We start from the raw sequence: 15,771 nt of genomic DNA, 5'->3' as shown, positions 1-15,771 counted from the left end.
TCACATGTGTGTACTATTTTCACGCCAGCAAGTCAATACCATGGGGAAGATATTTCTCATATCTGTGAACTAGTGTGATTATCAACCAGGATAGGCTGTTATGCTGCGGTAACAAACAGCCCCAGTCTTTTTTTTTTTTTTTTCCATGTAATTTACATATCCACATGGGATGGGTGAGCACTCCCCGACCCATCTTACTCTTTCAGGGGTGCAGATGAAGGAGGCTCTATCTCCACTTGTCCACCCACAATCACCATAACAGATAAAGAACAGAGTTCAAGGGTCTTGCTCCCACAGTTAAATGTTCCATCCTGGAATCGACACATAGTGTATCCTACCACAAACCACTGGCCAGAATTAGTCATATGACCACGCCTAATTTTAAAAGGCCAGGAAATACAATGTTTTTGTGTGCCTAGAATAAGAGTGAAACCAGGCATTTCTGAATCCTGAATCCTACATGGTAAGTAACTACAGAAAAAGTGGTCAATAGGTCTACCATACAAATCAAACCTGTTTCGGTAAACGTTTTCTTTTTTCTCTTCAGTAACACTCCCCACCAGCCTGTAAAACTATAAGTGAGTTTCAAAAGTTTAGTCAAGGAAAAATGTTGCAACCAAAATTTTCCTGTCAGTCTTCCAGTTATAGTGTGAAAAAAAAAAGAAAGAAAATGACTTCTACTAGATATGTGAAAAATTAACAGCATACTACTAGCAGAATGCAAATCTCTCTTTGCATGAGAAAGTCCAAAATGGTCACGAGGTAATCACTTCACCCCCCACATCCCCCAGAGGAGAACTGAACTTGGCCATCCTTGTTTGAGAATGGGCCCCGGCAGAGAGGGGAGCTAATTGCTGATCATGTTATATCCAAATTCATATTATTGTGAGGCATTGTGATCAGGTGTGCTGTATGGGCACAATTTAAATAAAGTGTACGGTATGTTTATGAAGCACAAAATATTGGAGACGTGTACGGCATGAAAGGGTATGAAGAGGATAATGACAACACCAGACACAATAAATAGCACAATAGAGAGTGTTATACGGATTTTTTTCTAATGTTTCATTCTTGTAAAGGGTCAGATCCCTGAGACATGGGTTTTGCACAGCCTGGACTTCCTCAGATGTGGAAGTTGTCTACTCTAGACTAAAAGAAAGCTTTTGCAATATTTTGCCCACATTGTAGAAAAGCTGAGGGGCATAAGTACAGAGCAGTGAGTTGTGTGGAGCAGCTGTGTGGCGCGAAGGAGGGAGGCAAGAGTACATCCTGCCACCAGGCTCTGGATGCCTCCCAGGTTGGGGGAAGAATGTGTTTGCATTTTTCTTGTCCTTCTTTCTCATATTTATTCACTTCTCTACCTTATCATCGTAGTACCCTTGCTCCTCACCCTGTATAGCACTTGGATGAGCAGGCAATTCTAGGCTGCATTGGACACCAACTATTTTGCTTATATTCTGGGGGAGTGGTCACCAACCTTTTTGGTACCAGGGACCGTTTTCAAGGAAGACAATTTTTCCACGGACCAGAGCTTGGGGGTTGGAGGTGGGGGGCGAGGTTTCGGGATGATTCAAGTGCATTACATTTATTGTGCACTTTATCTTATTATTACACTGTAATATATAGTGAAATTATTATACAACTCATCATAGTTTGGGGACCCCTGTTCTGGGGCACAGAGATGCTTTTAGGTAAAAGAATCATTAAATGTGAAAAGTAGTGCAATGGTGTTGCCAGTCTCAGACTGTCCGTGCAGGGAATTGAAGGAAAGATCATTATTAAAACAGTCACAGGTAATACAAAAATGTATGCCTAATATTTATTATTTCATTTTAGTCATTTATCAAAAGATTACCTAGCACATGCGGTGTGTTGGATACAATTCTAAGCATTTTTATTGAATTTTTATGCCAACCCTACAGGATAGGTACTATTATCATCATCTTCATCTTACATATGAAGAAACTGAGGCCCAGAGATGTGAGGTAAGTGTGTCAGGTCACACAGAGTTGGGATTCAAACCCAGACAATCTGGCTGCAGAGTCCTCACCATCAATTGTTATGCTATGCTGGTGTTATGGTGACTAAAGAATACATGGGAAAAGAGTTTAACAGCGCATTGTAGCTGCTAAATTGATTTCATTTACTTTCTTTTTCTTTATGCTATCCAACATCTGGGGAGTGTTTAAAGATTGGTCCAGTTGCTGAAAACACTGTCAAGGATTTAAGGGTCTGGCAGTACAGATAACTTGAAAACCCTGCAGCTACAAACACTAGGAATTGGTCAATAAATTATAACTAACATCCTTATAAATGCATGGCTGAACTGCTAAGAAAGGCAGGGAAATTGCCTTGGGCCAGAAATGAGGAAGAAACTAACAATCAGGACAGTGAACTGCAGAGCTGACACTGTGTCTGCCCTGAGATATTTATTGCTTTAAGTGATACAGGTGCTGGAATTTAATGCCAGAGTAGGGAGGGGAAGAATTGGGACCACGTATTCTATAGTGCTACTTCTTCAGTGTGAGTGAAGATTCAGGCTACTGGAACTCTCAAGAGTTGTGGGAAGAATTATAAATTTACACAACCACTTCGCGAAGAGCAATGTGACAATGCCTCACAAATTTGAAAATGTGCATCCTTATGACCAAGAAATTCCTTTGCTAGATGTATACCCTGGAGAAATTCAAGGCCATGAAAAAATCAGACATGATAAGAATTGTATTGCAGCATTGTTTGCATTAGTAAAAACAGGAGAATGGATAAATGAATTGTGCTATAATCATACAATGGAATATGCAGAGAAGTTAAAATTAACATACCAGAGACATGTATCATCAGGGATAATTCTCAAAATCTTTACTTTTGTGGAAAAAAAAAACCCCAAAAAAGACGAGTTGCAGAATATTTGCAGCATTAAGCTCTAGGGGTGGAGAGGGTGTGATCCCTTTCCTTACTCCCCATTAAGGGCCATGGCTAACCTAACACTCCTATAATAAAAGACAGGTTAATAAGAAAAAAGCATAACCAATGTATTTATTCAAAGTTTTATGTAACATGGTTGCCTTCAGAATGAGGACCCCAAAATAAAGGGAATTCTATTTTTATGCTTAGGTTTGATGAAGAATAGACAGCCATGTAGAAAAGGGTACGGACAAAAAGGGTATGATCTAATGCCAGCAGAATGAGGTTGAGAAAACCTGACAAAGCCTGTCTATTCCAATTCTTCTTGGCCTCTGTGTGGCATTCCTTCCTCCTGTAGGGCAGGAACTCTCTGGAATAAGGGTCTCGTGACCTATTATTGGACAAGGGTAGGTCAGAGGATTTCTTTATGGCCAGCTTCTAGACAGAAAGGTAGTGTAAGATTAGAATGATATTTCTAGTTTTTATGGGTGATTTTGGGGAAAGGGGGCTCTAGATTCTATGTTCCACCCTGAGGAAGAGAAATTCTGGTTTCTATGACTTGCTTCCAGTGAGACACAGGAGGGCAGAAGAAGGTCAGAGAGACCTTAGTTCTGAGGCTGCTTCTGAGGGCTTCCAATGTCCTTCAAGTTCAAAGACTGCAGCATTTTAAAGCTCCTTACTTTGGAGTATTGTTTTCTGAGTCCCAACAAAGCCTAAGTGCTGAAATGTAGAGGATCAGAAAGAATTTTTTAAAAAAATTATAATCCTTAACCTCTCAAAAGGAAGAAAAAAAGAAACAAACAAAACACTTCTTATTACTCCTCTCAAAAATGAAAGCTACACCCGCATTGCAGATGTGATTGGCTTCACTTTGGCCCAGCTCCCACCCTGCATACAGACAGACCCTCAAAACAGAAAGCACAGCACAGCAAGTAGGATAGAAGGAGGGTTTTACTGAATATTTTCCCAAGTATGGGAGGAAGTAACATAAGGCAAAAATTGCATAAAATTGTATTCATAGATCTTGTTTATTTTACCAAAATTCAAATCAACTCGCTATGGCTATAATTCTTTCTGTCCACACTGCATCTTTGCCTTTGTGGCCTCACCCAGTGTCTCATTTCCTGAAGCCACACAGACACACATAGCTCTAAACTAATGCAAAGTCATTTACCCATTTACTTTTTTTTTTTTTTTTTTGCTTTTGAACTTGCATTTTTATCCCATTATGCTTCTCACCAAAAATAGGCTTCTTTTTAGGATCTGTTTATAACTGTGTGTATCTGTCTGTTTTATAGCAACATTTTTTTTCCTGTCACAAACAATTTAAAAAAACAAGATCCAAGAGGACCTTGGAACCAACAAAATTTGACAATTATTGTTAATTCTTAAAATAACATCTTTCTTAGATATAATTTAGATACCAAACAATACACCTATTTAAAGGGTACAATTGAATGGAGTGTATTCACAGAGTTGTGCAACTATCAGCACAATACATTTTAGAACATTTTTATCACACCAAACAGAAACGCCATACGTAGTAGCAGTGACTTTCTGCTCCTCCACCTTGTTCCTCCTGCCCACCTGCTGCTTTCCTGCCAGCCCTAGGAAACCACTAATCTACTTTCTGTCTCTATAGACCTGCCTACTGCGGTTATTTGAGATCAATGGAAGCATACAATATGTGAGGTTTTTGACTGGTTTCTTACTGGTTTCTTCCACTGGGTATAATGTTTTCAAGGCTCATCCATGTTGTAGCATGTATCAGTAGTACAGTTCCTTTTTATCACCAATAATATTATATTGTATGGACATACCACATCTGGTTTCTTCTTTTATCAGGTGATGGATATTTGGGTATTTGGATTATTTCCATTTTTTGGCTATTATGAATATTGTTGCTACAACCATTCGTGTATAAGTTTTTGTGTGGTCATGCATTTTCATTTCTCTTGGGTATAAACCCAGGAGTGGAATTGCTGGCTCAGATGATAACTCTGTATTTAAGGTTTTAAGAAATGGACAGACTGTTTTTCAAAATGGCTGCACCATTTTACATGCCCACCAGCAGTTTATGAGGGTTCTAATTTTTGGACATCCTTTTAACACTTCTTATCATCGTTTTTATTATAGATAGCATCCTAGTGGGTGTGAAGTGGTATTTCATTGTGGTTTTCATCTACATTTTCCTGATGGATAGTGATGTTATGCCTCTCTTTATGTGCTTACTGGCCATTTGAATATCTTCTTTGGAGAAAAGTCTATTCAGCAAATTTGCCCCTTTTTTAATTGGGCTATTTGTCATTTTTATTATTGAGTTGTGAGATTTCTTTATATTTCTAGATATGAGTCCCTTATAAGATATATGATTTGAAAATATTTTCTCCTATTCTGTGGGTTGTTTTTTCACTTTCTTAATAGTGTTCTTTGCATCAAAAAGGTGTTTATTTTAATGACATCCAATTTATCTATTATTTTGTTTATGCTTTTGGTGTCATGTCTAAGAAAATATTACTTAATCCAATGTCACCAAGATGTACATCTGTTTTCTTATAAAGGCTGTATAATTTTAGCTCTTAGATTTAAGTCTTTGATCTATTCTGAGTTGATTTTTGTATACAGTGTAGAGGTTCAACTTCGTTATTTTACATGTGGATTTCCAGTTGTCTTAGCACAATTTGATGAAAATACCATTCTTTCTCTATTGAATTGTTCTGATACCCTTATCTAAAAACATTTGACCATAAATGTGAGGCTTTATTTCTGAACTCTTGATTCTATCCCATTGATATATATGTCTATCCTTATGCCAGTTCCACACTGTTTTCATTGCTGTAGAGCTTTGTACTAAGATTTGAAATTGGAAGTGTGAGTCTTCTAATTTTGTTCCTTTTTTTCAAGATTGTTTTGGTTATTCTGGGTCTCTTGCATTTCCATGTGATTTTAGGATCAGCTGGCCAATTTCTGTAAAGAATCTAGTTGGAATTCTTATGAGAATGATATTAAATCTGTAGATCTATTTGGTAAGTATTGTCATCTTAACAATATTAGGTCTTCCAATCTATGAACACAGAATATCTTTCATTTTATTTAGGTCTTCTATAATTTCTTTCACCAGGGTTTTGAAGTTTTTAGAGAATACATTTTATACTTCTTTTGTTAAATATATATTTAAGCATTTTGCTTGTTTTTGATATTATTGTAAATAGAATTGTTTTGTCAATTTCATTTTGTATTGTTCATTGAAAATGTATAGAGATACTATTGTTTTTGGTATATTGATCCTGTATCCTGCAACTTTTCTAAACTCATTTATTATTAATAGTTCCAAAAGGTTCTTGTGTGGATTTCTTAGAATTTTATATATACAGGATTATGTAATTTGCAAATAGAGGCAGATTTATTTCTTCCTTTCCAATAAGGATGATTTGTATTTCCTTTTTTTGCTGAATTGCTCTGGCTACAACCTCTCATACAATGTTGAACAGAAGTGGAAAGATGTCATTTTAACTCTGTGTTTCTCCCAGATTTTTTTCTTTCTTATGATTAGTGGTAAAGTAGTAAAATAAAAGAGTTTGTATCTTTTTCCCTTAGAAGCAGTAAAGAAAGAACAAGTTGCAGTAAACCACACACTACCCTACAGCCACTGTCTGAGAAGAGCCAAAAGGGAGAGAGAGTAAATGGTGACCATTAACAGCAAGAAAGAAAGGAGAGAACAGTGGAGCTCTGGCATCCCTTCCAGGAATTAAAAGGAGTGCCAAGACTGGTCTGAGCCTGAAACATGGTCTTGAGAATTAGCAGTATGAAAGCTTATGCCAGTTTCTTATCAAAGCATAAAGATGATTCTTTTTAGAATATGCACTAACTTACACAGGATTACCAACAATCAAGGATGCTTTAGATCTCAGAATTTTTGGCTGGAGAAAAAACTTCATTAAACCTCCCAAAGTTCTGTTAGTTGCTCTTATATAGTTCATACATATCGAAAATCAAATTCATCAATATCAGGTATTGAGAAGCTTGTTTTATGCTAATATCTTTTTCTTGAGTTTGGAAACAAATATGTATCATCAAATAAAATTTTAAATATATTAGGCTGTCAACAATTGCTTTCAAGTTAGTTTTTCTCTGTATTACTTCTTGTATTGTTGATAATATTGGTATTTGGAGTTCATTGAATTATTAAGTACTAATATTTTACTCAATTGATCATTTAAATCTCTGATTTTTCTTAAGTGGCAGAATAGTGAGATGTGAGCTATGTTAGCGTAAGAGGTAAGACAAATAAGGGAGTTAGGCCAGCTTTTTTTTAAATTTTTTTTTGGCCAGACTTTTCTTATCTGTGAAATGGGGAAGAAGAAGAGGAAGAAATATGACGACCTCTGAAATGTCTTCGAGTATAGTCAACAATGACACGGTGAGTATTTACTGAGTACTTACTCCTTGGTAGGTACTGAGCTAAGTGCTTGACATATTCTCATGTAAACCTCACAACAACACTACAATAAAGGCCTATTAGTATTACTTAATTTTCTGTCTGAGGGAGATGAGGCTTAGAGAGCAACTTGCCAAAATTCAGAAGTTGTTACGCATTAAAACCAGGATTCAAATCCATGGAAGTCTATCCTCTGTTCTTTTATGCGATGTAGTTAGTCAGGTGTGGCCACAAGAGACCAGAGAAGCTCAGGAAAACGAAAGTTTATTATACTCACAGGCCCTAGAAACAGGAGAGCAGCATGTCTTGCAGGCCACAGGGGGAAGCCTTGAGGTGTCAGGAGGCAGGAATCAGGAGGAAGGTCGGGGGCTAGACCATGGCTTGTATTGGAGCTTCTCAGAGAAAGGCAAGGCAGGGCAGGCCGAACAGTTTACGGTTGGCTAGTTTGAATACTTTCAGCAGGGGCTCATCTCTATGGGTAGGCTCTAGTTGCCTGGCACCTGACCTGGGGAAGATTAGGCAAAGGAATATTGTGTCCTGGGGTGCACAGGCCAGATAGGGGAAGTGTGGCTCGGGACGGGTTATTTTGCATATCAAAGACATGCTCTCAGAGACCTCTGCTGTCTCTGAGAACTGACTAGCCTTGGGAGGGGCAGTCTCTCCACAGCCAGAAAGGTTTTTAAGATGTTAAAACATCATATTCCAGAGTCTATACATTTAAGTATTCTCCAGTATTACCTCTTGTATTCTAAAAAATTGTTAGTGAGAAATTACCAAAAAATTATATCACAAGGTGCAAACACACACCTTTTCACATTGTTGAAACATATGAGATTGATCAGTTGCATTACAAATGTATTAAATGGCATTATTGAATATTCTTCTAGATAGAAATAGCTTTGAATGTAAAAACATTATAAAAATAATAGAAGAAATTGAGGTAGTACTAGGTATTGACAGAGTATCTCCTTGGCAATCCTTTAGTCAGTCTCCTCTGAGTCCTCTTTCCAACTAGGCCTCAACTTTTGGACTTCTTTGTCCAAATTTTAGCAGGAATCCTGCTAAGTTGGTTTGGCCACAGTCTTCCCTAAGGTTTCCTCTTACTAATTTTTTTCCAATGACCCCTATCCTGCTCCTTGGCTACGAATTTCCACTTTTCCTTGTTGTATTTGGAGTTGAGCCCAATCTCTGCCCCTTACTGCAAAACCCTGTAACAGTAATCCCCATGTCTATCTTCATGGTCCTGAGTAAAGTAAGCCTTATGTTTTAATGCGTGTCATGAGTAATCTTTTTTAAACAGCATTAAAACAATAACAATTGAAATTGGTCCTGTGTAGTAAAATCAAAGAACACATGCTTTGGAGCCAGACAGACTTGGATTTAAATTTTGGCTTTTCCACCAACCAGTTTGGTATGTGATTGAACAGCTATTGACCTCAGTTTTCTCATCTGGTAAAATGCAGAGTGGTAATGATGGGTGCTCACGGGCGACACAGTTGTTGGCAAGTAGTTGACCCATAATTCAATCTCATGTTTGACACCAAATCAAGTTCAACTGCCTTTGATAAAATCACACTCCAAGGCATATAAAAATGTCAAAGGGAACTGAAATGTGTAGGTAACAGCGCAAGTATTGAACAAATATAAAGAAAGACCATTTATTCTGGGGAGCAGAAAGAACACACTTTAGAAAAATTTAGTCTTGCACATTTTATTTCATGAGGTGCCAACATGCTATTGCTGCCTAATTTTAATTTCTCACTGGAGAGACACTAGTTTGAAATTGAATATCTGAAATGTAGAAGATTGGCAAAATATCCCTGTTCCTTGTTTGAATTCTGAAATATCCTTATGGTCATTGTTTTATTAATGACAAGCCTTTGATATAATGTCATTTTATTATCTTTAAGTTTTTCTTTATCTTTCTTTTCTATTTTTTTTTTGTTTTGTTTTTAGAGACAGGTTTTCACTCTGTCATGTTTTTCTTTTGATACTATTTTTGGCAAATTACATCATATGAGTCAGTATATGTTCAGAGTAAAGAATAATTAACCTAAGGTATGTGAAATTTGAGTTTGTTGGCAATGATTTGCTACAAAAATGTGCCCAGGGATATGAAGTATCAAGGGCAAACATTTACGGGCAAAGGATCTTAGAAAATGTTTTAGAAAGTGGTTGTAGCAGAAAACATTTGTATCAGTTCCAGTCAATTGGTTTTCACTGACAACTGTGTACAAGCGTTTCAGGCCCAGGCTGCAAGATAAATAAAACCTCCTTTAAAGGAAAAAAAAAAAAAAGAAAAAAGAAAGTACAAGAAAAAGAAAAGTGACAAATTGAAGAGGAGAAGTAGAGAGAAACACATAAAGGCAAATCAATGTTGTTATCTTACTGGAATATTTACTATATTTAAGTACTTTGTAAATACTTAGAATATTTTATTAAACAAAATCAGACATTGTTATGCCTGTAAAAATGGAATTTAAACACAAATGACTGAGCACCTGATTATTGGACAGGTCTCAGAGTTACCTACTGAATCACCAGCATTTTATTTATTCATTCTTTCTTTAATTCATTTATTCCTCCACCTCTCCACTCATTCATTCACTCATTGAATTTCTGGTTTCTTAATCCTTCTAGACAAGTTTAGTAAGTTTAGTTGCTGGGTTTTACAAACCCATCATAAATCTTTTGTGGTCAATATATGTTAGTGTGATTCTCTGTGGTTTGTGGAAAGTTAGCTTATCCTTAGACATCACAAAATTCCGTCTCCCAGGACCAAAACAATCTAGGGTTGGGGAATGGCTACTATACATAGGGAATGGGCCAGCCTCTGCTTTGGAAGAAGATAATTTGCTGACAACCTTGAGTACTATAGTATCCAGAGTATTCTGGCAGAGAGCCAAATCACCCTTTTATGTTATTTTCTAAAATTAAATTCTTTCTAGGCAATGGTGGTTCCATTCATTCTGTTAAAAGGTACTTCTAACTCTTAGTGCTGGGGTTGTTGTGATGTGCTTCATTATGACTGAGCATTAGCTGGCATTTCCAGAGATGCACGTCTGAGAAATAGGTCCCATGTTGCTTATTTCTTGATAGTTAGACTGGAGCAATGGTACATCCTGTCCTAGGCAGAGTGCCTGGCTCCCCAGGGTGCACACCAAGTAGAATTGTTTTGCCTTACCACATCATCTTTTGTTTGCTTAGTTGGTCTTATTTTCCCCTTCCTTTAAATAAATGCAGTATCATGTTACAGTATCCTAGAACAGTTTTCATTAAGGTTTTTTTTTTCCCCTTTTGACAAAGACTCTCACTTATTAGGATGAAAAATCAAGATACTATCCTTTTGGAAATTATAAGCAAAAAAGCCTATCAGGGTTAACAGAGTTTATTGACAATTAGTATCAAGGGTATCTACATGGTCTGATACCTATAGATTTCCTTTAAATGATTCATGACTTAATGTAAATAAACATGTTCTAAAAATTTATCGACAAATTATTTTAGATGGAGATTTCTTATATGTATCTCACATATTAAAAATTAAATATTAAAACCTAATACTTAAATGTGGAAATTCAAAAGATAGAAATGTCACTTGAGAAGTCTGAATGGTGGGATTTCACAAGCTGACGGCACCACTTGAGTTCTCCATTTAGTCGGTCCAATAAGTTGATGGTTTCAGCACAGTGGTTATCAGTTGTTCCCAATATGATTGATTAGCCATTATTCAAACTCACATGCGACAACATATTCATTTAGGATGGAGCCAGAAAATTACTCTGGTGTCTACCCCCCAGGCTACATCCTTTCCCAGGTCAACACACTGGGGAAGTCAAGGTAGTCATCAAATTCCTTTTGGTTAGAATGAATTCAAAGCAAAGGGAAATGGTACTCCTAGAACCTTGGTAGTCAGGGCTTTGGATGTTTAATCTACCACTGGGGTTCAAATACAGACGCTGCTACTTACTAGCTATGACCTTGAGCGAGTTACTTACCTGCTGACTACTTCAGTTTCCTCACCTAAAAATATGGGGACAATGGTAGTATCTATTTCATGACCTTGTTTTGAGGATTAACTGAGTTAGGGCAGTGTGTAAAGTGCTGTACCAGTACTTGGTACATAGTGAATGCTGTATTTATGCTCATTTGCATTAGCTGTGAGAAGCAGTTCAGGAAGAAATGAAGAAAACTAACTCTCTGTGCCCACCCACCTTAATGACCAGATGGTTCTAGGAAAGATATTTGTCCCTGTTTGTTACAAAGTGGCAAGGCAAAAGAGATACAGGAGGGGGACAGGTATCCTTCAGGGCTAGAAAACTAAATTCAAGAAATGTGTATAGAACTTCTCTGCTCTCTGAATTCAACATCTAATTAATTTCAAGGGATTACATTGCTAAGACTTCCTAATTGGGTCAACTGGACTTTACCATTGTTCTCTCATCTCTCACCAAAAATCATTTATTTAAGGAGCTGTGCAAGGTGTTTTACCAATGGAGTTGGACAAGGGCTTCAGTGCATTCTATAAATTGGATTCCGTATATTTGCAAATTATGCTGACAGGCACTCTTATAACACAATGAGGTCAAAACAGTCTCACTGAAAATGGCCTTTTCATGCTGTACGCAAGCCAAAAATGGGAAAAGTATCATAAACGTACCATGTTATGTGTGCAGAAGAAAGTTGTTAAATTCAATCCAAGACAATGGTTACTTTTCAGCCAATCTTAAAGGACCTAAATGGTAGAAATTCTTGAAACATACAGCAATACGATCTTTAATTAAAGATGTAGATGTACTATAAAATGAAGAATGTATTATGTGAAAATATACTATGTTTCATGCTGTAGAGCACAAGAAAATTATTAAGATATGGTACATGATTTTAGAGAGTTTGCAGTATAAAAGAGGGACCAAAATATACGTGCAGTTAACTAAATGAAACAAAACAGTATAAACGCTATGAATCAGAGGCAAAGTGTAGCCTGAAAGAACATAGCTGGATTGAATTGATCTACTAGAATATAATTCACTCAATTAACTACTATTTATGAAGTGCCTGCTATGAGCCAGGTCATGAGACATAGCTCTTCCCACGAAGGAATGCTAATATCTATAAATTCAACTCTTGATTAATTTCCAGGTTACAGGGTAGAGAGTGGCAATAGCTTCAGCTTTAGAGTTAGAAAAACCTGAATTAAAACCTGGCCCTGTACCAGTGATACATTGGGTGATTTGAGCAAATAATTTATCATCGCGTAAGCTTCATTTCAGAAATCAGAGTGTCATCTTTGATTTCCTCTTCTGACTTCATCCTACATATAGCTAATCAACACATTAGTACTTAACTATGTCTTGAATACATCCCATCCTCTTCCTCTCCCAGCCCCAGTCCTAACGCTGACCCTCATCATTTGTAATGGATTCTGTAACCCAAAAGTCACTTCTCATTATCCAGAAGATGTAAGTCCATATTCCTTTACAAGGCATTTAAGACTTTCAGTGAGCTGAATTCTGCTTACATTTTTAACTTCACATGATCATAATCCTCCATAAACACTGTACACCTCCCTACCAGCCTGCTTTGTGCCTCTGTGCCCTTGCTATTTTTTAAATGCCAAAGCTTGAAACATTATCCCCGTCCTTACTCCGGCAATTGCATCTGGAAAACTTTAAAATTTTACTCTTTCTTCGACACTTTACTCAAATGCCATCTCCTTTAGGAAGTGTTCCTTGAGGATACCCAGCACAAGTAATTGTTTCATTATCAATAAATTCACAGCATGTTTTAGATCTCCAAATATAGAGATCTATAGCACATTCTAATGCCATTATCTGTATATATGCCAATGTCCTCAGCCAGACTGAATACATAAGGACAAAGACAAGGCCTCTCACCTCCGAATTCTCTGCCATGAGCAGACTGTACAATAAATATTTACTGTAATAATGAAGTCAGATTTGGGGATAAGTGAAAAGAACCAAGAAATGCTTTGTGGAGGAGGTGGCATTTGATGTAGGCCTTGAAAAAGCTTTGAAAATATTTCCTGAATTTTAAATATGCAATTTTGGGATATTCAATGTTTTAACATCCATCAATAGGTATGTATATCTTTATGATTCTCTCTTTAACATAGAAGTATTTTGCCAGATGAAGCTTTGTCTCTTCTATTCAAGGTCCTAGGTGATATGCTTTGAGCATGGTGAAGACTTAATAAGTGTGTTAATTACCTGATTTAAAGAAGCATCCTTCACATGTCTCTTAGAGGCCAAAGTCTCTTGATTTCAGAAAGGTACCATTCTGATTTTCCAGTACTCTGTGCTATCAAAAATACTAGGCTTGGTCGGGTGCTATGGCTCATACCCTAGTACTTTGGGATGCTGAGGAGGGAGGATTGCTTGAGGCCATGAATTTGAGACCAGCCTGGGTAACACTGTGAGACCTCATCTCTAAAAAAAAAAAAAAAAAAAAATAGCTGGGTGTGGTGGCACACACCTGTAGCCCCAGCTACTGGGGAGGCTAAGGCAGGAGGATCACTTGAGCCTAGGAGTTTGAGGTTGCAGTGAGCTATGATGACACCACTGTACTCTAACCTGGGCAACAGAGGGAGACCCTGTCTCAAAAATAAACAAACAAACAAATAAATGAAAACCCTCACAAAAAATAAAACTAGGCTTTTTAACTGGGTCATAGATGGCCTTCCTTATGGCTCTACACCAACCTTTCAGCGAATGGAAATGTTGGTGTTCACTCTGTACATATAATTTCTCTTGAACATATTAAAAATATCTAAGTAAGTGTACCTTTGAACCACAGTGGAAAACATGACAAGCCTGGGCACCTCACTGTTATTCAGTTTAATTTTCCCTGAGCAGATCACCTGAGTCTGATTGTAAAAGTATTACCTTCGACATTTTTCCACCCTAGATCATGTTCATTTCAGCTTGTCAGGGATGGTTCTGGAATATTCCATTCTTATCTTAACTATTATATATTTCCACATATTTAAAATACAGAAGAAAAGCAGGGGCACCAATAAAGAAATTATGAGTTACAGAAATCCAGAACACAGTGGAGAAAGAAAAAAAGATCTATATACCATTGCAGTCTGCTTTAAGGAAAACTATTTGCGTCATTCTAAACATTCATATTTACGAACATACATCTTCTGATTTTGGCAGCACATCATGATTAGGAGCCAGGGAAATCGTCATTGGGACCTTCGTGTTTTATTTCCCAAGAAAGAGAGCTCTGTGAAGAAACGTGTGCTATCTGTAATTCTTCAGCTCGGAAATCCCTGCATAACAAGAAAGGTATTGGCTAAATTCGAGGAGCTCACGAAGTCTCTAGAGGAAACATTAAGTGTGCTAGTGTAGTATCTGAGAGGCAGCTACAGGCATACAGACATAATTTAAGGCGTGGGTTAGGAAGGCAAACTTGGAAGGGGAGGGCTGGCTCGCTTTTTCTCTCTTCTCCCAGTCAGATGCTGGAAGGGCGCTCCCAGCCTCGGGGCGTCTGCGCTTTGGGAGTTTTCAGGTGGGTTCTCCGCCTGCATTCGCCCGCCGACTTGCTCCAGGCCAAAGCAGATTATTTAAAGAAAGGCAACTTCCTTTCGCGGCAAACCCTTAGACCCACGCACCTTCTCACATCTCTGCCCTTCTCAGACCCCGAGTTAGCGTGGGCAGAGCAGACGGTGCCAAGGAGAGGCTCAGACGATCCTCTTTCGAACTGCAGTAGTAGCTGCCAAGGAGTAGCCAACAAGCACCAGATTTATGTGCACTTTGAAAGAAGCACCTTCACCATTGGCTTTTAAAGCGGCGCTGTCGCTAGGGAGCGGCTGCTGGAGCGAGCACAGCCTCGGGGACAAGCCCGGGCTGTTTGTTCCCGTAACCTGGGAGCGGGGGCACACACAGTCGCGCGCGCACGGACACACACACGCGCGCGCGCGCGCGGGTGTACACACGCCGGCGGCGAGTTCGAGCCCCGCGGCCCCCGGGTGCCCGCGTGCGCCCCACGGCGCGGCTCTAGGCGGAGCAGCACCTCCGCGGCTAGCCTCCCGCCCCCTATTCCTGCTGCTGCAGCCCACAGGAGAAAGGAGCCTCTGCCTCCCATTTCCCCTCAGAGCCCGGCGCCGCGGCGAGCAGTGGGGGTGGGCGCGAGGAGGAGAACGCGATGAATGAGTTCTCCCGTCGCCTCGGAGTTGTCTGAGTTGGCGGCGCTGCGCCCAGGCTCCTGGCTCTCAGCGCCCCACGCGCGCGTGGCTCCGGGGTCTGCCGCCCACGCCCGCGGCCGGGCCGAGGCAGCCGCGCCGAGGCAGCCCAGACTCCGGAGCTCCTGTCCCGGCCCCAGTCCGAGGAAAAGGAGGGCTGTCCCCCGCGGAGGCGCACGGCCGCGCGGTCTTCCCGCACTCGCTCCGCGGCCCCGTCTGT

General features: G+C 39.0%; 1 protein-coding gene across 1 annotated transcript in view; it reads left to right on the top strand.

Annotated features, from left to right (window-relative positions):
- Positions 1 to 15,518: 15,518 nt before the first annotated feature.
- The window catches only part of LOC138381833 (uncharacterized protein C8orf34-like), a 159,601-nt gene continuing 159,348 nt past the window's right edge, over positions 15,519 to 15,771 (top strand). The window contains 1 exon segment of the mRNA XM_069466418.1: positions 15,519 to 15,770. Coding sequence (XP_069322519.1) covers positions 15,519 to 15,770 — 252 coding nt within the window.

The sequence above is a fragment of the Eulemur rufifrons genome, chromosome 3 (assembly GCF_041146395.1).
Source record: "Eulemur rufifrons isolate Redbay chromosome 3, OSU_ERuf_1, whole genome shotgun sequence".
NCBI classification, from domain to species: Eukaryota; Metazoa; Chordata; class Mammalia; order Primates; family Lemuridae; genus Eulemur; species Eulemur rufifrons.
This window is presented reverse-complemented; position numbering and strand designations above follow the sequence as displayed.